The 23,043-nt window shown below is 41.6% G+C and overlaps 2 protein-coding genes and 1 long non-coding RNA gene across 5 annotated transcripts in view; 2 read left to right on the forward strand and 1 right to left on the reverse strand.

Moving 5' to 3' along the window:
• LOC132468282 (tetratricopeptide repeat protein 16) overlaps nucleotides 1–23,043 on the forward strand; it is a 48,736-nt gene that overhangs the window by 254 nt on the left and 25,439 nt on the right. For both annotated transcript variants that reach the window (XR_009528197.1, XM_060066013.1), the window contains exons 2-4: nucleotides 17,991–18,137; nucleotides 18,381–18,475; nucleotides 19,220–19,561. Coding sequence is in view for 1 of the 2 variants with exons in the window: in XM_060066013.1 (XP_059921996.1) it covers nucleotides 17,991–18,137; nucleotides 18,381–18,475; nucleotides 19,220–19,561 (584 nt within the window). In the remaining variant the exon portion in view is untranslated. The remainder of the gene's footprint in view (nucleotides 1–17,990; nucleotides 18,138–18,380; nucleotides 18,476–19,219; nucleotides 19,562–23,043) is intronic.
• LOC132467223 (natterin-3-like) overlaps nucleotides 10,531–23,043 on the forward strand; it is a 153,645-nt gene continuing 141,132 nt past the window's right edge. Inside the window, exon 1 of the mRNA XM_060064391.1 lies at nucleotides 10,531–10,534. The gene's annotated coding sequence lies outside the window, so the exon portion shown is untranslated. The remainder of the gene's footprint in view (nucleotides 10,535–23,043) is intronic.
• On the reverse strand, nucleotides 17,394–18,131 carry LOC132467232 (uncharacterized). 2 transcript variants are annotated; one of them, XR_009527972.1, is made up of 3 exons: nucleotides 18,024–18,131; nucleotides 17,604–17,770; nucleotides 17,394–17,499 (listed from the first exon to the last, which is right to left on the reverse strand). It is a non-coding gene; the product is annotated as an uncharacterized LOC132467232 (long non-coding RNA). The 2 variants fall into 2 exon arrangements; XR_009527971.1 differs by lacking the exon at nucleotides 18,024–18,131 and having other exon boundaries at nucleotides 17,604–18,013.

The raw sequence follows: 23,043 nt of genomic DNA on the forward strand, positions 1-23,043 counted from the left end.
ATGTTATTAACAGCCTTTATGTAGCTTAGATAGCTAATGTGTTTACGCGTTGCTTGGCAACAGTTCAGGGCCTCGTTTCCCGATAACGATGGATCTTTGCTCGTATGATCATTCTCTCGATGGATCTTGCGAACCATCGTGAATTTCTTTGAAGCGTTTTCCGAAACTCCTCTTAACATGAACGCGCGTATGCACTCACGACGTTCGTACACTAAAAAATAAAAAGTTGAGCAAATTCAAAATTGCAAGGCAACTTACTGCAATCAATTTTTGAGTTTTGAGCCCATCAAAAAGGTCATTTTCTTCTTTAGACAAACTTGATGGTAGAGATATACCAACTAAGATTTTTTTTATTTTACAAACTTAAAAAAAAAAGTCAGGGGTGTTAACTTAATATTTCAAATTAAGGTTAATATTATTTAAAAAAAAAACATTTCAAAGAATGCAAAACGAGTTTTAAGTTCACTTTATTAAAATTAATAATTTGAAACTTCCATTTTACATTTCTGAATGCCAGACAGCAATAGAAGAAGCAACATGTAGCTAGTTCAGCAGCAGAGAATCACTGTCTAAATGCAGCAAACCAAAGTGCAGAACAAGATTGACATTATGGTCAAACTTGTTCTGCACGAGACGGGAGCCCAGGTTAAACGGTGACGCAACTCTCGTGCCTCATGCACCACACGATCCCGAGAGCTGCCTTTATTTAACACCCACCCGCCACACACAGCGCACCGCACAGCCAACCAACGGACATGCAAGTCTCGGTAACGGTGGCGGCAACACTACGCACAATAAACAACACACAAACAATAAAGACCCCAAACCCGTTAACCCAACTTAACCTAACAGAAACAAATTGACAAAAGGCAATAAACCCCTTTTTCCCAACCGGCATCACGAATACCCTAGTCTGGCTGAACGGAAGTGGACAGCGTCTATTGCCTAGCGTCGGATTTGGCCGCGACTCCTCCCCTTCCGGTTGCTGGCGTTCCCGTATTGTGCTCCCCCTCAAACTCGGAAACTAGGCAGTATGGCGAGTTTTGAAGAGGACTTTGACGGCGCTGTAAAGTTGGCATGTTTGGCTCTTTCCGTCAAATTGCAAAGAACTGCAAAAGATTTGCTTACAGCATTTGCTGAGGAAGAAAGATGTTCTATTTTGCATGGACACCGCTGCTGCTTCCCGGGCTTAGCCCCGCCCTAGACGATTGTGATTGGTTTAAAGAAATAAAAACAGGCCCGCCCAGTTTCCCCACAGATAGACGGCTCGAGGTAGCGTGGCTCCAGACCATTCTACTTGCTGTAGTTTGGTCTGGCTTTGCGAGACTACAAATACCCAGACTCCCCGGGGGGTAGTGTCGAAATGCGCATGTGCACCGTAGTTGGCCCAGTGCGTTTTAATATCCATCCGTCTCGGAGGTCCGAGGACGTTGCCTAGCGACACGCACAAACACGCCCCTTTTCCTTGGACGGCGATCTCGCCATCTCGGTAGAGCTCAGTGGTGACCGAGCGAAATTCCGAGACAGAATTCAAGATGGCTGCGCCTATTGTGACTTGAAGTATGAACTGTTTTCATTGTGCTTGGACCACTTTGGTGGTTGAAATGGTAATTTCAATCACTCGTATTACTGCAATACCTTACTGCGTCCGTATCTCTGCCTATGTACACAAATATATTGTATTTGTGTACAGCACTTTGGTCAAATACTGTTGTTTTAAATGTGCTAGATAAATAAACTTGACTTGACTTGACTATGGCCTATAGCCTACTTATATTGGATCGCCTGGTCCTCTGCCAATGCTACCGCGATAACAGCTTTCCGGGTGGCGTCCATGTTTTCCTCCAACGACCGAGCGAAATAATAAAAAGGTGTGGGCGTGGCGTCAGATTCGAGATCCGAGTCGGTTCGCAGAGAATACTCGAACGCAGCATCAGTCAGAGTCTGACTTAAACCCGTGTGTCTTGCTAACAAAGAGACTTACAGTGAGCCCAACTCTTGACCCAAAACTCAACATTGTTGGTTGGACTAAATTGCATTGCACAGTTGACATGAATACTTAATGTTTTATATTCATTTTACTCAGAAATCATAATGAGACCAACAATTTTAAGTTTTTGTTTTTACAGTGTAGGATTTTAACTGTCCACTGACACGGTGCTGAAACAGGCTATGTAGGAGGGAAGACGCAGGACTGTCGCAGGAAAATGGGGTTAAAAAGGGTTAAAATATCCCCCCATCAAGGTCAACAGCAGAGTAGCCTACGAAAAGAATAGACTGCAATAATATAAATGCTGAAGATATTAAAACACAATTGATTAGGCCTAGGCCGACATATGCTATATCAGTCCTAATCCTGTATAATGTATGCACGCACTGTGCATACATTATTTCACGGCATTTCCCCCCCTGAAATAATTCCATATTACAAAAATCCAAAATAGCTTGTGTGACAACTACATTTATCTTAAAGGTTGGGTATGGAATTCGCTTTTTTGGCCATTTTTGCAAAATTACTTGAAATCCTTATCATAACCCGCTTACAGCCACTGAGTTAGAAGTACTGACATGAAAATTAAACAAGTCAATCATCTGTGGAACGGGCAGGGCTCGAAAAACTCCAGCCAATCATTTCCATTGCCACCGAGTTGCATTGGACAGTAAGTACGTCAATCAAACGGTCGTACTGCACTCCCCCTCCCCCGCGCCCCGCGCGCGACCCCTTCTTGCAGTACTCGTGACCCAGAGCTCGTGACCCAGAGCAAGCTCCTGTTTGTTGTTATCCTGCGGTAGCTAGGCCTACTGGAACTAGTTAATCCACATTTGGACCTAGCAGTAGAAGACAATTTCCATGGCAGACAAGACGCCACCTTCCCCACCACCTTCCCCACCACCACCACCACCACCACCACCACCAGCAAAGAGAAGGAAAACTCTTTTTCAGAGAGTAATTGATAATAAAAACGCTGAAAGAGAAAAACCGAAATCAAGAATAATCCTAGGCGCTGCTTTCGAACGTTGGCGGCAACTGAAGGACGAGAAGGGTCTAAAAACCGATGCTTGTGTGGCGGTTGACCTAGTTTCAAAGTTTATTCCGTTTCGGTAATACCGGTGTTGAGACGAGTGTATTACTCGTTGTGAAAATGTCCACACCGCGGCAACCCTAGTGAAAACCAGGACTTCCAATACAATTATATGAAACAAACATACATTTTCTAAAAATAGTAATGATTTATGTGACCGTTTAATGTTTATAACATCTGGTGCAACCATAGCCGCGAGAACGTATTCTCAGCAGGGGGTGCTGGAAAAAGAAAACTCAGCCTGCACTAGACTCGCAACTCGTTACATTGATAAAAAAGATATATAGCAGCGCAGCTCAATTACACCAGTGCATGCGCGCACAGTTGAAAATCGATCGTTGTGTTCACTTCCTTCACACCATGGTTCACATCCAGCTGCTCACAGAACAAGTTTAGCGCACCACCGCTACCCTCACACTTTTTCATATAACCTTTTTTCAGCACTAGGTCATATGAGCATTAAATAAATGCTGCGTCTCAAACTGCCTTGGACAGCAGCGAGGATGACTCGCTTTGCCACGGGCCGAAACAGTTCGGAGCGACCACAGCCAGAGCGAACACAGCGGGGCAGAGGAGTGTCAGGAATAGTCTTTGGTGTACACATCAGTACGGCCTATTTGCACTACTGTTTAGTGGCAATGCAGTGTTTTATTCTATGCCTTTTTATTTTCGTATATTATTTCAATGAATACAATTTATTTATTCATAAAAACAAGATCTGGTCTTCAAATCTTTTTTCCAAGTATAGGTCGTCTTACAATGGGGTTTGTGTTTATATTCAGACCAATACGGTACAGCGGGCGCTCACATGACGTTAAGCATTTCCTGGTGGTGCATAATGTGACGCTTCAGAACCTAAAATCCCGTTTCTCCCCGTTGACACCACAACACATAACCGGCGTTTTCAGAAATCTCCACTTTGGCCGGAGTTTTTAGAAATGATCGTTTTCTGTGATAAGACAGGGCCTCGGACAGGGGGTGTTGCAGCACCCCAGCACCCCTACTTCCCGCGGTACTGGGTGCAACTTACAGCTGAATGTAGTGCCATGTTGTTAAACGAAAACCTACGCTAGCCTGGCTCGCTCTCGCGCATCTCTGTTCGCGCTCGTGCATGATTGCGCGTCCAGGTACTTGGAATGGGTGGAGTCAGAGTCAGCGTTGAAGGAGAGGGGGTAGGACCATTTGAGTTGTGTATTTTCAAAATCTGCTGGCGTTTCTCAAATCGCATACCCAACCTTTAATGTGCTGATTTCTGAATTGTACTTTGTGCAGCAAAGAGAGCCGACTTTATCTGATTCCCTATAAGGTTTCATTGATTGGCGCACACTCTCTAGTCCAGAATACTTGTAGACAATAAAAATGCAACGTTCCTGTTGATATGTATGATATATGTTGCATGTAACTGTAGTTACCCGTTCAGAACCAAAAGGAGGCGCTGTTGCGCCATGTCTGTGACCAAATAAGAAAATGTCGCAGACATTTCCCTCTCTCTGCACTTGGCTCTAGGAGAGCGTGCGTCTGTTCGCGGTTCACAAATAAACTACGCCAGTACGGCTGAAGAGAGAAATGTATTAGAATCATTATTCTGCCATGAGAGTGGGACTCTGCTTACAGTTCCATTCATTCATTATCATTCAAACGCAGAGGCTTGGCATTGACACATATTGCTGACCCGATTAGGAGTGCTTGAGATCCTGCCCATATTGTTGGGCAGGATGAAGTAGGCTATAGGTCTTTTTACACTGCCGAGCCGGTTCGGTCGCAGCTTGGCATGCCCGGCGATTTCACCACCTTCTTATCTCAAGTTTCCTGTGTAAAACCGAGGGGTTAAAATCCCCCGTTCGTCACGGCGCGGGCTTTCTTGGTTCACTGGGGAAGGCGGTAGATTTGTGTCTTTATTATGCAATCAAACAGAATAGGTTTGAGAGCAAAACTTTCCACACTGCAATCAAAACATTTATTTGAGAGCAAAACTATCGACACTGCAATCAAAAAATGTTTTATTGCAAGTAAAATAAATGTGATAAAAAAATTATTAATGGGAATCCAAAAGTTTTGTTTGCAAATCCAAAAGTTTTGTTTGCGAATCCAAAAGTTTTGCTTGCGAATCCAAACGTTTTGCTTGCGAATCCAAAAGCTTTGCTTGCTGTTGAGCTGAATCTCGTCGGCGGGACCTATGCCGAAAGATGTACGACACGTCTCTATTGACCAGTCTCGATCGGAGTGACAGCTTGGCAACATCCACAGATAGTAACGAGGGATCGTTGAACACAAATAGTCCTGTTAACTAGTAGCTACATGCACAACTTCATGCAGGCGAATAGTCAGCCTGGGCACGTAACGTACCTATGACTAGGTAATTGAGCTAAGCTAGCAGCTACAGGCTGACAAAATAATGTGTATTTTTTAATCCATTACAACATCCACAGATCGTTAAACAAAAGTAATCTACATGCACCAGTTCAAACATAAAATTCTTGCCATTACAATGACGGAAGACATACCTGCGCACAGTGGTGTAGTGGTCCCTGGAGAAGTGGGTCTAAATGTTTGCCCTTTTTTAAAGCAGCCCAGAAAAACGGCCTGTTTTAGAAACAGTGAGAGCAAGGTACGTTTTATTACTCTGTTTTCTGGGAATAATTGACGCAAGCAGAAACCAAAAAACAAGCCGTTTTTTCGTTTTGACAAGAAAACGAAAATCAAAATTTCAGTTTGTTTCTTCGTTTCTTCGTTTTGTCAAAAAAACGAAAATCTAAATTTCAGTTTGTTTATTCGTTTTTTGGTTCTTACTGAGCGAAACGAATTTACCACTCAATATCTGGTTTCCGCCGGTGGGCGGGTCCTCTTATTGGCTAGCGTGCTTCATTGCCCTGTGCTCTTCATAATAAAAGTTCTTCCGTTTGATAATGTCAACAAAAATATTACTGTATTATAGACACTAGCAGACACAGAGGACCACACCACCCACAGTCAAGACTGACACGGCTTCAAATAACAATCAAACAATCAGGGGCGCAGATGGGATTTTTGAACTGGGGGGGACCAAGCTGTCAGCAAATTATTTCAACTCAATAAGTTATTTTTGTGTAATTTGGGCTTTAACTAGCGCTCAAGTAGTTACTTTCGTAATAGCCTATGGGCCAATGCTTTGCACTAAAAAGCCATTGGAGAATTCTAAATTGAAATCATGGATAAACAACAGTGAACATTGTTAAACAAAGGCCTACTTGACCTTATGCAAAATATTTATTTCAACATTTGTGTATATAACACTCAGAAGTGTAAACAACAACATATTTACATAAATGAAAAAAATGACCAAAAAATTACTCTCTAAGCAGACTCACTGAAGGACCCAAAAACATCTCTCCTCCTTTGATTACCCTGAACATACTGCTGGGCAATGTCTTGTCTGTCCAGTCTGTCAAGCCTCTCTTGATGAATATGGCACACAGCAATGCCATTTAGTCTTTTTTGCGTCATGGTTGATCGCAACCATGTCTTTAATCTGCGCAACGCACTGAAACTGCGCTCTGCCTCAGCAGATGATATGGGCACCACCATCAACAATCTCACTAGTGTCTCTACCTGATCAAACAGGCCACGGACTTCAGGGGGCATTTCTTGCAAAGCATGCACAGCATCTGCAGTTGTGTTGACCTTGTACTTGTTTTTAAACATTGCCAGTTGGACTCTCAAGTCTTCCTCTTTCAGTTCAGGATATTTGCGAACTGCTGCATCAATTGGAATGGGAGTAAGGAGTGAGTTTTCCAGTTCTTTTAATGTTTGAATGCCTGGTTGCATAAACCTCTCAGTAAGATGACTTGCAGCCATCTCCTCTAGTGCACTTAGTACCATCCCATATTGGCTGAGAACAGCACGGATAGCAGGTGAGCGTACAGTCCACCTTGTGGGACATAAAGGCCTGATGGACAGGGCTGGCCCTTCCCCTTCAGCTGCAACAATGGCTTTAAATTTGTCTTTCAACTTACCAGACCCCCCAAAAAATGTGCCACGGTCATGTATCCAGTCAAGTGCATTTCGCACAACACACGAGGCTGAGCAAGCTTGTTGTGTAACTAAATTGACACAGTGTGCTCCAGTGTATATATGGTGCTATTGGCTGTACTCGCTGAATAACAGCCTGTGCACCCGAGTACTTTCCAGCCATATTCGCAGCTCCATCATATGCCTGACCTCTGAGGTCTGATATTGGCAAATTCAGCCTCAACAGAACGTCCGAAATGATCCTGGCAAGGTTTTCACCTGTTGTAGAAGTTGCTTAATACAACCCTATGAAGTCTTCATGCACCAGCAAATCAGTGTCAACATACCGTAGGCACAGCGCCTCCTGCTCAACACCAGAGACATCCCTTGTCCCATCCATAATAATGGAATACTGCAACACTGGTAAGGACCGGATCTCATCTGAAATTCTCCTGATAATTGATGAACTCATCAAATTTAGCCGCTCATTTTGACAATCCCAAGATGTGTGCACCCCCCTCTTTGCAGATAACCAGCTACTGAATGACTGATCATCTACAGCTTTGTATTTCAGAAGCTGGTCAAGGTTACCTTGATGATGTCCATGCCCTCTAAAGGCCAATCCCTGCCTCGCCAGAAACATCTCAGCTCCTATTATTTTTAACAGGCTAGTTCTGTTTTCTGCCTGTTGTGTACTGACTGCACTGCTCACCTGTGTAGTAACTGGCCTGTTTTCATATGCAGCAGTTGTAACAGCCAGTTTGTGACCATCTGATTTCTCATGCATGGAACATCTTTCAAGTCCTTTTTTCCAGTTTTTAAATCCAGCATTGACAAAGGCTGGGTCTATACTCTTGGCCTGTGCTGGTTTCCCTGTCTTAAAGTATTTAGAGCAGTGAAAACACAGAACACCATCAGTACCCATACTAACATGAAGCCAGGGAAACTTCTCATACCATGCTTTTTGGAATGTCAGTGTCCGGTCTTTGAGCACTTGTTTTTGAAAAACTTTAGGGTCAGGTTGATTTGGCTTTGTATATGTCATTATCATGTCAACTTCCTTTCCATCTGTGTCGCCTCCTGTCCCTCCTTGTTCTTCTTTCTCTCCTTCCTCATGCTGTCTTTTTCTACTGTGGCTGTCCCCTTCTTCTGTCTGTATTCCTTCTTTCCCTCCTTGTTCTGTCCCTGCTTCTTCTGTCTGTATTCCTTCTTTCTCTCCTTCCTCATGCAGTCTTTTTCTACTGTGGCTGTCCCCTTCTTCTGTCTGTATTCCTTCTTTCCCTCCTTGTTCTGTCCCTGCTCCTTCTGTCTGTATTCCTTCTTTCTCTCCTTCCTCATGCTGTCTTTTTCTACTGTGGCTGTCCCCTTCTTCTGTCTGTATTCCTTCTTTCCCTCCTTGTTCTGTCCCTGCTTCTTCTGTCTGTATTCCTTCTTTCTCTCCTTCCTCATGCTGTCTTTTTCTACTGTGGCTGTCCCCTTCTTCTGTCTGTATTCCTCCTTTCCCTCCTTGTTCTGTCCCTGCTTCTTTTGTCTGTATTCCTTCTTTCTCTCCTTCCTCATGCAGTCTCTTCCTTGACTGACTAGGGCCTGCTTCACTGTCATCAGGAATTGCCTGCAGGCCAGGAGGATAATGTTAACATTTTAAATCTTATAATTTCACTTAACAGTTGCTTATTAGTGTGCCTGGAAAAGCACACTACTACTATCCACCATAGTTATTATAATATTGTATTCTTCTGTACGTTATTCGGTCGACTACTCCTCCCAGTTTTGCTCGCACACACACAAAAAGGTACCAAAACGGCGGCTCGTCGGGAGATTAGTGCTATGACTTTTCTAAGCGTTTCGCCAAACAGTTTGCAGATAAATCTCCAAAAATCAGGCCATAAAAATGAATGGGTGTGTATTGGTAGAATGTTCACAGCTAGAGTGTGTGACATTATCACTAGAGTGTAGGGAGAGAGAAATATTTGTTGAAAAATTAATTTGTAAACTGCTCTCAAGAACAAATGTCACTGTACAGAAATAATTTAGATGAAAGGATGCTTGCCATTGCCACCTCTGGTTGCCACGACAACCAAAGCCTGCCTTTCACTGTGGTGGCATTAATAATAACAACTTATCTAATTCACTTCAACTAGCTATAAGCAAAGAGGAATCGGAGAGTCCAGGTCAAGTATAGATGGAGAGTTTATTGCCACCCGCAAACGAGAGACAACAAAGCCGAATGATATCCGCGAATACACACTACCGAATGAATCCCGTACAGCTCTTTATATCCCCAATCCCTTACTCAATACAAAGTTGGACTTTCATCAAATATTGATGTGCATAGAATGTTTTTCTGGGTCACACTGTGTGGATGTCAGTATACTCTCCTGTCTTCTGAATCCCAATGTGACCTTAGAACATATATTATCCTTATACAAACAGAGATGATGCACACGTGTGAATGTAAGCATTGTCTTCAGAGAGTACATCAAAATGGGAGTAGACTGGACTCTCTCACTGATGTGCCACATGGCCCATCAGATGGGAATGGATTGGACTCACTCACTGGTACCACATGGCACATAACATCTAGGCTAAAGGTGATCAACTGTTTTCCACTATTAAAGTATCTATATGATATGTAGGCCTAATAATAATCATAGTTTACCATAAAATGTAAGGTTAATTTCTACCACATCACATACACGCACACACATAGCTAGCTACAGAGGAGTATTTAATGAATTAATAAGCTACCGCTAGCAAGCTAGCTAAAGACAAGGACAAGGTATTATTATGCTAGCGCTGAAAAAACATTAAAGCTATTCACCCACGGCATAAAAATACTTTTATTTTACATTTAGCCTACTTCAGGTAAGAGTAAATGCCGTTTATTAATGTCACTAACTACTCAACATTACAAAACGATTAGCTGCCACATCTGGGAAAGTCAACAGGCAACAGGCGTAGGATAGGATAGCCTACTTACTTTGTTTGTTTTTTGAAAAAACGCTCTGATTGTGTTTATTTATTGTTATTAACAATAATAGTATTCATAATCATTTGAAAATGAGAACTTATGAAGTTATGAAGTTATGATGTCTTCAGTGCAGTTGATGTTTAGCCACAGTTATTACATGCAGAGTAGACCTGAGGGCTTTACTACGACATCATTGTCCGGCTCTGAACTATGCGCTCTGTGCGCGTTCACATCAAAGGAGCTGCTGATTTCCTCACAGCCTGAGAGTTATGAGGAATACAAGTGATTACAACACATTTCTAGCTGAACATTGCGCAGGGCTCTCCGTGAGACACACGCAATTCAACCCATCCACACGCTCACACGCCACACATGAAATTACCAGGATAGCGCCCAACAACTTGCGCCGCTATTTAACAGTAGAGAAGGGTAGGAATGAAATGCGTCCGGGTGAAATTTCAAAATCGTCTGGGATTTTATTAAAGCCAATACATGTTTACATTTAATTTGCGTTGCGTTCATCTGGGTCGTTCACAAACGAGTTGGGCTACGCCCTCCCCTACTCAATTCTCTTCGCTTTGCATTGGTGGAAGTGAGTAGGGGGAGTGGTTAAGCAGAGCCTTCAGATTGGACGGTTTGACTTTAGAGTTACCGTCATGTTTTGTATTATTTTTTTTACCATTATTGTTTTATAGGGACAAACATTAACACATTTCTCCTACAGGGGATTGATAAAGTTCTATCTATGTAACAGAAAGAAACACTTACTCATACTCCATCAAATATTCATACTCATACTTTGCACAGTTTACCACAGCATTGGCCTACTGAATGCAAATATATGTAATTGTTTACAATATTTGTGTGTGATTATGTTGACTATTTATAAATATACGTAGATATATATGCGTAGATATATATATATATATACACACACAATTATTCTGTATTCTGTATTCATATTTGTATGCATTATTATAGCTTGCATTTTACTGACATGTTGGTGACAGCTATCCAAGCTAAATTGATCTATTAAGGGGTAGGACTAGATACGTTTTTTTACTTCCTCCTACCCCCTTTCGAGCATGTAGAAAGTTATTTTGTGTGTTTTTTTGTTGTCTCTTTTATTTTTTATTTCATCTATTAATAATCAATTGATAATCATTAATTGATTAATAATCATGTTTTTTTTTATTGCTTGCATGTTCGAAATAAAGACAATCAATCAATCAATCAATGCCACAGATATATTTTTAAGCATTGGACTGAATGCCACATAAATATATAATTATGTTTTGCACGTTTGCAACGTTTAAAAGTTCAGGGAAAAGTATATGCCTCTACTGGTGTTTAGGGCTGGGTATCATGGCCAAGTTCCTGAATCGATTCGATTTCGATTCTGAAGGCTTTAAATCGATTAATCACGATTTGATTCGATTCGATTCGATTCAATCCGAATCGGTTCCATCTGCTCCTAGATTGAATGATAATTTTCTTAAATTGTAAGGAAATATTCTTTATAGGCTATCATCATTAATTGTGACTAAAATCTTGTAGTTGTGACTGTTAATTAACATCCTTAGCAAGATTTTACATTCTATTCAACGTGATGGCCTGCCTAATTCATTATATTAATGAAATTATCTCCATGCAACACACTGCAAAAGACATGTTTTTATTTTGTAGGCTACATTAATGACAATCCAGGCAACTATAAACAAAACTGCCTCCATCTTCCTAAAAGATATAAATATAACCATTGTAAAGATTATACCATTTAAGATAAAATATTCAAGTATTATAAAACTCCTTAAATTCATATTTTTTCAACATATTTACTAAAAAATAAATAAAATAAATAAAATAAAAATCGATCTCATGCCCTGTGAATCGATAGCGTGAAATTTAAACGAAATCGATCCAAAATCGATTAAATCGATCTTTTTACCCAGGCCTACTGGTGTGGCTTAGGCCAATATCCTTTTGAGGCAGTGTTGTTTCTGAATATCAGTGTTAAGGGCCAATAATGCCTACTATCATACATTAGTCACCATGTCTGTGGACAAATTTGTATGCAGTCACATATTAATATATCCCCCCCCCACGCCGACAAAATCTCACTCTGAACTCAGTTCAAAACTGGAGAGCCCTGCATTGCGCATCTGTTGACCTTTATCCATTTACAGTAAACAAATAATTTCTTCTTGCTGGAAGATATTTTATATGATTATTTACTGACAGTGATTACAGAATGCGAGTGTGTGTTATATTGAAAGCAAGGCTGGGTGTGCCTATGAATATATGCTACAGTGAGTTTTTTTAAGGTGCTGTACAAGCAAATCATATTGTCTACTCTGTACAGTGACAAATAGTGTACAGTAACCCACTGCATTCAAGCCTACATTATAAACAAATGGTTTTGCTCTTTTCTCATGGCAGTTGTGAGAGTCATTTTAACATGTCAACAGGCAAGCTTCCCTCATTCCAGGATGTATTATGCTTTGTCCTATAGCCTACTTGGAACGTGTTTTGAAATGGATCTATAGTAGCCTATAGAAATTTGCCAGCTGGAATACAAAGCAAACTCTCCCTCAAATGCACATTCATGGAAGTCTTGTATTGTCATCCCCAAATAATGCTGCAATGTAATAATATAATATACATCTTTAAATGCACAATAATGAGTCATTATTATTATTATTATGACTTATCGAATATTTTTTTTGGCTCCCAGAATGCAGGTCTGTTAGTGACTCCCAGTATCTCTAAAAACAGACTGGGAAGTAGAGCATTCAGTTACTGGGCTCCTTTACTGTGGAACCAGCTCTCCTCATGGGTCAGAGAGGCAGACACTCTAACTCAATTTAAGTACAGCCCCCCCCCCCTCACCTTTCGCACCTTGTAGTTTGGCCTTGGCATCTCGCAGTCTCTCTGTGTTTCCACATATTCTCCACAGCTCCATCCCTCTGAACCAACTGGAATTTTTCCCCTGTTAAAAGGGTTTTCCTGGGAGTTTTTACTCAGTGGATGTGAGGGTTTAAGGGAAGAGGATGTTGTTATGATGCTCATGCTATGTAAAGCCCTTTGAGACAAACTGTTTGTAAAAATGGGCTATAAAAATAAAATTGCCTTGCCTTGCCTAACCCGCTTGGACTGTAATTCATATTCATGCTACTAGTTTGATCATTGACTGACTACATGAATAGTTGCACAGAGGAGATTCTTATAGAGGTCTTATAGTCAAACGGTATAGGGTATATATATACAAATTTGATGTGTTTAGGCCATTTATGAGATCTAGTTAACATCATTAAAAGTCATTTCCAAACACATTAAAGAAAAGAAAAAAACAAAAGCAAAGAGAGCAGCAGTAGCACAAATTTACTTAAACAGAATGGGATAGGAATCAGGTTAACAAAACATCTAAGAACATCTAAGCTGTCTAACACATTACCAACGCAACATTAAAACATCATAAAACATCACAAAAAAACAGCTGGAATACAAAGAGTTTGCTTTGTATTGGCCTGTTATGAGCAAATTTCTATAGGCTACTATAGATCCATGTCAAAACATGTTCCAAGTAGGCTATAGGACAAAGCATAATACATCCTGGAATGAGGGAAGCTTGCCTGCTGACATGTTAAAATGACTGTCACAACTGGCATGAGCAAAGAGCAAAACCATTTGTTTATAGTGTAGGCTACAGTACCCTATTCAATATTGAATGAAGTAGGTTACTGTACACTCTGTCACTGTACAGAGTAGACGATATGATTTGCTTGTACAGCACCTTAAAAAACTCACTGTAGCCTATATTCATGCACACCCAGCCTCGCTTTCAATATAACACACACTCGCATTCTGTAAACACCATCAGTAAATAATAATATGAAAACAATATAAAATATCTTTCAACAAGAAAAAATAATTTGTTTACTGTAAATGGATAAAGGTCAACAGATGGGCAATTCAGCTGTCAGAAATGTGTTGTGATCACTTGTATTCTTCATAGCTATCGGCTGTGGGGGAATCAGCAGCCCGCGATCGCAGCTCCTTTGATGTGAACGTGCACAGAGCGCATAGTTCAGAGCCGGACAATGATGTCGTAGTAAAGCCCTCAGGTCTACTCTGCATGTATTAACTGTGGCTAAACATCAACTGCACTGAAGTCATCATAACTTCAGAAGTTCTCATTTTCAAATGATTTTGAATACTATTATTGTTATTTGAAGCCGTGTCAGTCTTGAATGTGGGTGGTGTGGTTCTTTGTGTCTGCTAGTGTCTATAATACAGTAATATTTTTGTCGACATTATCAAACAGAATAACTTTTATTTTGAAGAGCACAGGGCAACGAAGCACACTAGCCAATAAGAGGACCCGCCCACCCGCGGAAACCAGATATTGAGTGGTAAATTCGTTTTGTTAAGAAGAACCAAAAAACGAATAAACAAACTGAAATTTTGATTTTCGTTTTTTTTGACGAAACGAAAAAACGGCTGGTTTTTGGTTTCTGCTTATGTCAATTATTCCCAGAAAACAGAGTAATAAAACGTACCTTGTGAGACTACTCTATTTAGTTTACCCATAAATCCTTCCGTAGTATTTGCTCATTGTCACATAATTTCTGCTGCTTAATCTCAAGGAGGAAGTATTATGAGATTACTAAACCAATACTCGCCCACAGACTAGTGACAGACAACTATGCATTTTGAGTGAACTATTCCTTATTCCTGGAATGACACCTATTCTCTCACTTGGCAGGTCAGTAATTTATTTTGTAAACTGTGTCTTTGAACAGCTGATTTGCAACACATAGCAAGGGCCAGAGTGGGCCACTATTATAAAATTAACTTGACTTGATAAGGAGCAGTTTGTAGGTATTACTGGTCACACAGGCAGCCTGCATGAATGTAAAATATAGATGAGGCAAACATGGTGTTTCAGTAATTTTTTGAAAATGTATTTAAATAAAATAATTCAGATCTGAATTTGACAATGCATCCTTATTCATATTTGACCTTAGATTAGAAAAAACGCACATCATTCTCTTCCACATCAATCATCTCGTTAGATATATATAATATCAATATATATATAGATATCATATGATGTTTGAACATCATCATTCAAATTATTCAACAATCGAATCAGTAAAGGCAGCGAGTATTAGGCAATAAGAGGCAGAGTAGCGTGGGTCATGGCTCACAGAGCTTTTGGCCGTGATATTATATATAGAATTATATTATATTACATATAGAGCTCCGGGAGTCGCAAACGACAACAATCACTTTCTCCTCCATGCTGCAGTTCACCCCGGACTGCACTGCACTGAGTTTGACGGTTGAACGCTGATTGGCTGTTACGTTACATATGTCACTCAGTGGCCACGCTGTTGAATGCTGATTGGCTGTCATCGCGGGAAATTCGCGTCAAAGTTGAAATATTTCAACTCGAGCGAATTTGTCGCTGCAGAAATCCTCGTGAACGCGCTCACCTGTGCACGGCGAAAGTGTGGCGCGACAAATCAAAACTTGTCGCCGGTTTTCTCTCGCGAAAAATTCGCCCGATACGCGTCCCTACGTTCACTTGTATGGGATCTTGTCGCCCCGTCGCGTTTGGTGTGAACACAAAAAAGTGGGCAATTTGGCTTGCAGAATGCAGATACTACTGAATGGTGCGCATCTGGGGGGATTTAGAAGTGGGTATACGCAATGATGACTGAAAAATAAGTGGGTATACGCCGTATACCCGTGTATACCCTGGACTACACCAGTGCCTGCCCATTGATTTTCTGGCCTCTCAGCTCCCGAGTCCCGCTGTCTCATCATGGTCTTCAAAACTCCCTCTCTCGTTACTAACTGTGGATGTTGCCAAGCTGTCACTCCGATCGAGACTGGCCAATAGAGACGTGTCTTACATCTTTCGGCGTTGGTCCCGCCCACGAGATTCAGCTCAACAGCAAGCAAAGCTTTTGGATTCGCAAGCAAAGCTTTTGGATTCGCAAGCAAAACTTTTGGATTCGCAAGCAAAACTCTTGGATTCGCAAACAAAACTTTTGGATTCGCAAACAAAACTTTTGGATTTGCAAACAAAACTTTTGGATTCCCATTAATATTTTTTTATTTTACTTGCAATAAAACATTTTTTGATTGCAGTGTCGATAGTTTTGCTCTCACATCTATTTTTTGATTGCAGTGTGGAAAGTTTTGCTCTCAAACCTATTCTGTTTGATTGCATAATAAAGACACAAATCTACCTCCATAGAAGGCGGGGCTGCGCACAGAGTCTCTGACCTCTTTAGAATAATTTGCATATATAATTATTGCACTCCCGAATTGTTAAATTTTTTTATGAATGAAGACACCCAGGCCACATGCAATAATGAGTTCACGTCTGATGCCAGATTACGATTGTCCGACTTTTTTAGTGCTACACAGAACGAAATGTAAACCAATGCATTCTGAATGGGAGCGTTCGTCGACAATTGACGTGCTCCAAAAAACGAAAAGAGAGAGAGAAAGAGAGAAAGGGAGGGACAGAGAGAGAGAGAGAGAGAAGCTTCAGAAGGGGTGAGCGCAGATAGTACAGTGCACCCTCTAGTTATATGTCTGTATATATTATTATCTAGTTATATATATGTCAACATTTCTGATTTGTAAGCAGACCTTCTCAAAAACGACGTTAATTGTCTGAGAACGCTCCCATTCAGAATGCATTGGTTTACATTTCGTTCTGTGCAGCACTAAAAAAGTCGGACAATCGTGATCTGGGACACGATGCGCACAGATTAACGTTTGTGCGCATGAGCACGAAATCGCGTGATACCGGGTTGCACCGAAGCGCCTACAGTGCTGGTCTCAGCATGATGCATGTCTACAGTAGCCTATGTCATCTGTCATTGATCAATATGAGGAAATTTTAACCTCGAAAGCGACCTCCCACACAAGAGCAATGGAATCATTTGATTTGATTTTTTAACTGTACGATGCTCGTACGACGCACTTCACGATCCACTTAGACCAACGATGCTTTCGGGAAGCGGGGCCCAGTCCCAGTCCAGTTGCGGTTCTGTTTGTGTTGGGTGGAGCCAAATAAATCATTAAATGAACAGACATATCATAATCCCGGTGTTGCTTATTACTGTTGACTAATAAATGGAGCTTGTAGATCTGTTGTATAAAAGCAATATCACCCTCGAGTTCATGCTGTTGTAGGCCTACTGAATATCAGCACGGCTGTGATTATCTTCGGCATCCGGCCTATGGCCTCGTACCTAATGGCCTCGACCGAATCACAGCCGCGCTGTTATTATAGACGATGCTGAACCCAAGAGCAGAGAGAGACGATGTTGAAGGGATAAAAAGGGGTTTATTGAACAAGGTGGGAAGCAGGTAGTGGATGAGGGAGCCGGGGGAAGAGCGAGGTGGGCGAGCTGGAGTGAGTGATCCGGGTAACTGCAGGCAGAGGAACAAAAGTTAGATGTGGTCCAAAAACAACAAGAGACTTGAGAAAGAGAGCAAGGTAGCAAGTTACACTAGAGCCAGGCACCTATAGTTACCACGGTAGTGCGTAGTACGATCTGGCGCCGACAGCAGGGAATCCAAGGGTTTATGAAGGGGGTTGATTGGGGATGAAGACCAGGTGAGCATGATTGTAGATGAGGGCCAGGTGTGAGGTGAGACAGACAGGAGGAGTGGCAGACCAGGCGGAGGAAAACACAGCAGACTGCTGACACCACAACACGTGCTGATATTCAGTACAACAGTAATCCCTTTTGTGTGATATTGCTTAATTATATTGTGTTGTGTTGTGCGATAATATAACAAAAATACAATATAACTCAACAGGTAGCCCTCACCCTGGCTCCCATACACACTATATCATACATCTTGGTATGTGTTTTGTTGTGTTTTATCGTGTTATATTGTTTGATATAATGTTTTAGGCCCAGCTGTATGGGAGCCAGGGTGAGGCCTACCTGTGTCTGGGTGACTTCCAGTCGGCTGCAGGGTGCTACCAGCAGGCAAGTCGTCTAGAGCCTCCTGGAGGGAGCTTCTACCATACCCGCCTGGCTCTCATTTACCATCTACAGGTAGTACACACACACACACACACAAACACACACACACACACACACACACACACACACACACACACACACACACACACACACACACACCTGAAAACACACCATGAAACAACACATATTGTGTGAATCATATCATTGAACACACTGTGTATTGTTCTGACCTGTTATCACAAAACGACAGGACTCTTCCCTGAACGTTCGCTTTAGTCCCTTAACTCTGCCTTAATTTTCCTTCGACTCCTATAGGGCCAGTGTCTTTTCGACGGGGGCCAGTATCTGGATGCCCTTGAGTCCTTTAGCAAGTCAGCAGAGTGGAACCCTCAGCGCAGACCATTGAGAAGGTCCTCAACCAACTCTGCACGGTTGTGTACAGTTCTGTATCTTCACAGCATGGTGTATGAATGTGCAACAACATCTGAATAGACCCTTTTCACGGAGACATAGGGGATGCTCATAATGTCCTAATAAGTGTTAGCAGAGACAGTTTTTTCTGCTATGACGCCTCTGTAAAAGGGTCTCTGGTCTTGTGAGTGTTCAGTTCTACCTCTGCATGAGTAGAACTGTATCACTGTACATAACCTGTTGTTTAAACATTGATGCTAGGGGTGACTAAATGGAACGATCACAATACTGCATCACTATGAAGACGCATGCATACAGAGTACGAGAGAGGGAGAAGAAGAGATAAGGGAGCCCAGTGGGAAGGAGAAAGAGGGAGATTAATGGAGGGAGGAAGTAAGGGGGGGAGAGAGAGGGAGAAATTGCGGATGATGACAGGCGAGAGACTCTAGATGTGCGTTGTTGTAGCTTGGCTTTGTGGTTTGTGTTGTAGTGTTGCTATTATCTATAATATCATTGCTGGTGTCTGTTATTGCTGTTGTTGTATGATTACTGTTGTCGTGTTATTGCAGTTGTGTTATTGATGTTGTCGTGTTAGTGCTGTAGTCATTTTATTGCTGTTGTCATGTTATTTGCTGTTGCTTGTGCATTTTATTTCTCTTATTGTTTGTGCCGTTGCATGGGTTCTCTGTTTTTTGTGTTGCAATCTTAAAGTGTTGTTGTTTATGTTGTTCTTTGTGTTGTAGCGTGGCATGTCTGTCGGCTTTGGGACGCTACACAGAGTGTCTCCGGCTAGTGTCTGGTTGGCTGGCTGACCGCCCCTCCTCTGACCTGTACGTCCTCCGAGCCCGACTCTACTGGCAACTGGACCAGCCAGCAGCGTGTTACCATGACAACCATGCAGCGCTGCTCCTGGAGCCGTTGTCTGCCCCGGCGACCACTCTGCTCTCCCAGCTGGAGGCGGGAAGTGACCTCGCCAGACAGAAAGCCGTGGAGCACATTCTGGGGGGACGGCTGACCATCGCACTCGCCAAGATAACCTCCGCCCTCGACCTCCACCCACGGGAGCCACGGCACTACCTCCTCAGGTACGCTTGACCCTGCTGCCATCTGGCTGTCCCCTGGCTGTAACTTAGCAACAGCGACAACAACAACACAAGTTAATCATTATTTATACCTTGAGTAGAAATACTGCTAATCCTATTAGCATGTCAGAATGTTAGTTGACTTTGCAGGTTAATTGTACTTCCCAAAGATATTTAACATTTAAGTTAAGCATGTAAGCTTCCTTAGCATGTTAACGATACTGCTATAGAGGTGATATTATGCTTTTACAACGAGTATTCAAGCCCATCCAGAACGCCGTTCAAAAAGTGTGTGAAACTACGGAGCCCGGAGGTGACACCGAGTCGTTTTTATAAAGCATGCATGCGATTTATAAGTCGCATGCACACTTTAGTATCGGTAAGTCGCACGCACGCTTTAATAAGTCGCACGTGTGCTTTACTAAAGCGTGTGTGGTCTTTAACACCCCCCCCTGCCCTACACTCATTCATTAATCAGACAGCCCCATGGTTGGAAGCGTATTGCATTCACTTTAGAAAATAAATTCAGCTGTTTTTCTGAATCTCAGTTATCTATCTATTTACCTAGCCTGTGGATTTATTGTTATTATGATAGTTTACATAGCATCTTAGGTTTGCTAGCATGTTATGGTCATTGGGATGTTAATGGTACGAAGCATGCGATGACTAGTCATGTTAAGGTAATGAGCAACGGTAGCTGAGAGTAGTTAATACTAGACACCTCCTGGGCATGTTTATGAAAATATCAACTTCCGGTTGGGGGGAGGGGGGGTGGTGGTGTGTTAATGACTTATTACTATTCTGTGTGATTTAATATAGGGCCTACGTTCTCCTCTCCTTATGGGGTCAACTAGAGTGCGAGCCTGCTAGGGTCATGTGAAGCGTTTTAATGGCCATGTCTCTTCCTCTCTTTGCGTGTGTTGTAAATCAGCTTTGACGCAATGTTTTGGTGTTTGGTGTTGTTCCTCGTCCCTCTGGCTAACGTCGCCAATAAGAGGGTTACATGTTTACCATCTGGTAAACAAAACACATCCTCCATAAGCCATCCTAAGTGAAATTTGTGTGTGTGTGTGTGTGTGTGTGTGTGTGTGTGTGTGTGTGTGTGTGTGTGTGTGTGTGTGTGTGTGTCTGTGTGTGTGTGTGTGTGTGTGTGTGTGTGTGTGTGTGTGTGTGTGTTTGATGTAATAAAGCGTTAAATATTATTATATGAAACCTCTTAATATATATATATATATATATATTTGTATAGTGGTCATCGTATTATAGGGATGGGAATACGGAAAACAAGCCCATTATATATCAGGGTTAAAAAGTGGTGTTCACCATATGTGGGTTCCGTTTGTGGTTCACATAGAAAACATATTAGGAGTTATCATGATGCTATTAACTGATGTTTTAATAATTTCATTTATTATAAGATAGATGTATTAGTTGTACTTATCAATAGTAGATATATGTCTATTGTGTGAATGAGCTGACGTAGGTCAACGGTGTCTAGGAAATGTGTATTATCAGTGTGTCTACTGGTCAGGATGTCGTGACACACGGTGACGGTAAGCATACGACTCCTAATGGTGTTTGGTGTTGTTCCTCGTCCCTCTGGCTAACGTCGCCAATAAGAGGGTTACATGTTTACCATCTGGTAAACAACCACATCCTCCATAAGCCGGCCTAAGTGAATGTGTGTGTGTGTGTGTGTGTGTGTGTGTGTGTGTGTGTGTGTGTGTGTGTGTGTTTGATGTAATAATGCGTTGACTATTATTATATGTAACCTCTTAATACATATATATATATATATATACATATATATATATATATATATATATATATTTATATATGTGTATAGTGGTCATCGTATTATAGGGATGGGAATACGGTAAACAACCCTATAATCTCCTGTATAGTGATATGCTATATGTATATATGTATATATATATATATATATATAAATAAAACATATCAGGGTTAAAAAAAGAGGTGTTCACCATATGAGGGTCCGTTTGTGGATCACTTAGACAACATATTAGGCGTTATCATGATGTTCTATTAATTTCGTTTATTATAAGATATAGGTATTAACCGTACTTATCAATAGTAGTTAGTATAGTGTGAATGAGTAGGCGTAGGCCATTGGTATCTAGGCATGCGCACTAACGGTGTGTCTATTGGTCAGGAGGTCATGACACCGGGGGTAGGTGTGTCGGGTATTGGTCACAAGGCAGCCGTCCGTCAGAGGGGATGCACACAGACCGCAGAGATGGCTGTTGTACACGCTACGTTTGATCCTAGGCTACAGCACCCGTTCAGCATGGTAGTATCGGGACCGTCAAACAGTGGCAAAACCTACTTTGTCAAAACAGTCATTGAAAATATGGATCGGTTATTCTCCGAAAAGATTGAAAATATAGTATATATTTATTCATGCTGGCAGCCCATATATGATGATCTGCTTAAAATAAGGAACATTCACTTCATAGAAGGGATCCCCAAATCTCTATGCGATGATACAGTCTTACCAGTCCATACTAGAAATCTGCTCATTATTGACGACTTGATGAACGACGCATGCAATAATTTAGAGGTTCAGTACGTTTTTACCAAATATGTACACCATCGTAATCTCAGTTGTATGTATCTGGTCCAGAATTTATTCATGCAGGGTAAAACCAGCCGTACAATTAGTCTAAATACCAATTACATGGTTTTGTTTAAGAACCCACGTGACAAATATCAGATTATGCTGATAGCCAAACAGATGTTTCCGTGTAAAACAAAATATTTTCTAGAAGCCTTTAACGATGCTACCGACATGCCTTAAGGCTATCTGCTTGTAGACTTTAAAGCCATGACCCCAGACAACATGAGACTTAGAACAGATATATTGTCGGACCGGCATGTTGTATACACTCAGAGAGCAAAGTGATTAGCCCAAAAGACCATGTCCTCACGTATAAGCAGAAATCGTGAGCGTCTTAAGCAACTATATAAAGCACCTCCAGCACAGCGTAAAGTTATCCTCAGGACGGCCAACACCGACTTTATCAACTCACTGTGTGAAATAGCCTTGAACATTTTACAAGGCAAAATACCACTAACCCCCCGTCAGCATACGAAATTGCGTAGACGAAAGAAGGACCTCAGAATACTCGCCAATAAAAATGTACTAATATCTAGAAAGAAAAGACTAATCAATCAGACTGGTGGATTTCTTCTACCCCTGCTGTCTGTGGCCATACCGTTGTTTACAAGCCTGTTCTCAAGAGGAGGGTGATGATAATGGATCATACGCACAAGATGTATCTAGTTCCTCAACATCAACTCGATGCCTTAAAGCATACCCAACCCAGGGATTCTGTTAGACAGACTGCTGAAAATGAGCTGGATAAGGCCATTGCTATGGTGTTGAACACTCCCGATACAGACCTATATGAAAAAGCTGCTAGGTACGGAGCGGTCCTGCAGCGTTATCTATCTATGGTGAGACA

The sequence above is a fragment of the Gadus macrocephalus genome, chromosome 11 (assembly GCF_031168955.1).
Source record: "Gadus macrocephalus chromosome 11, ASM3116895v1".
In the NCBI taxonomy this organism is placed as follows: Eukaryota; Metazoa; Chordata; class Actinopteri; order Gadiformes; family Gadidae; genus Gadus; species Gadus macrocephalus.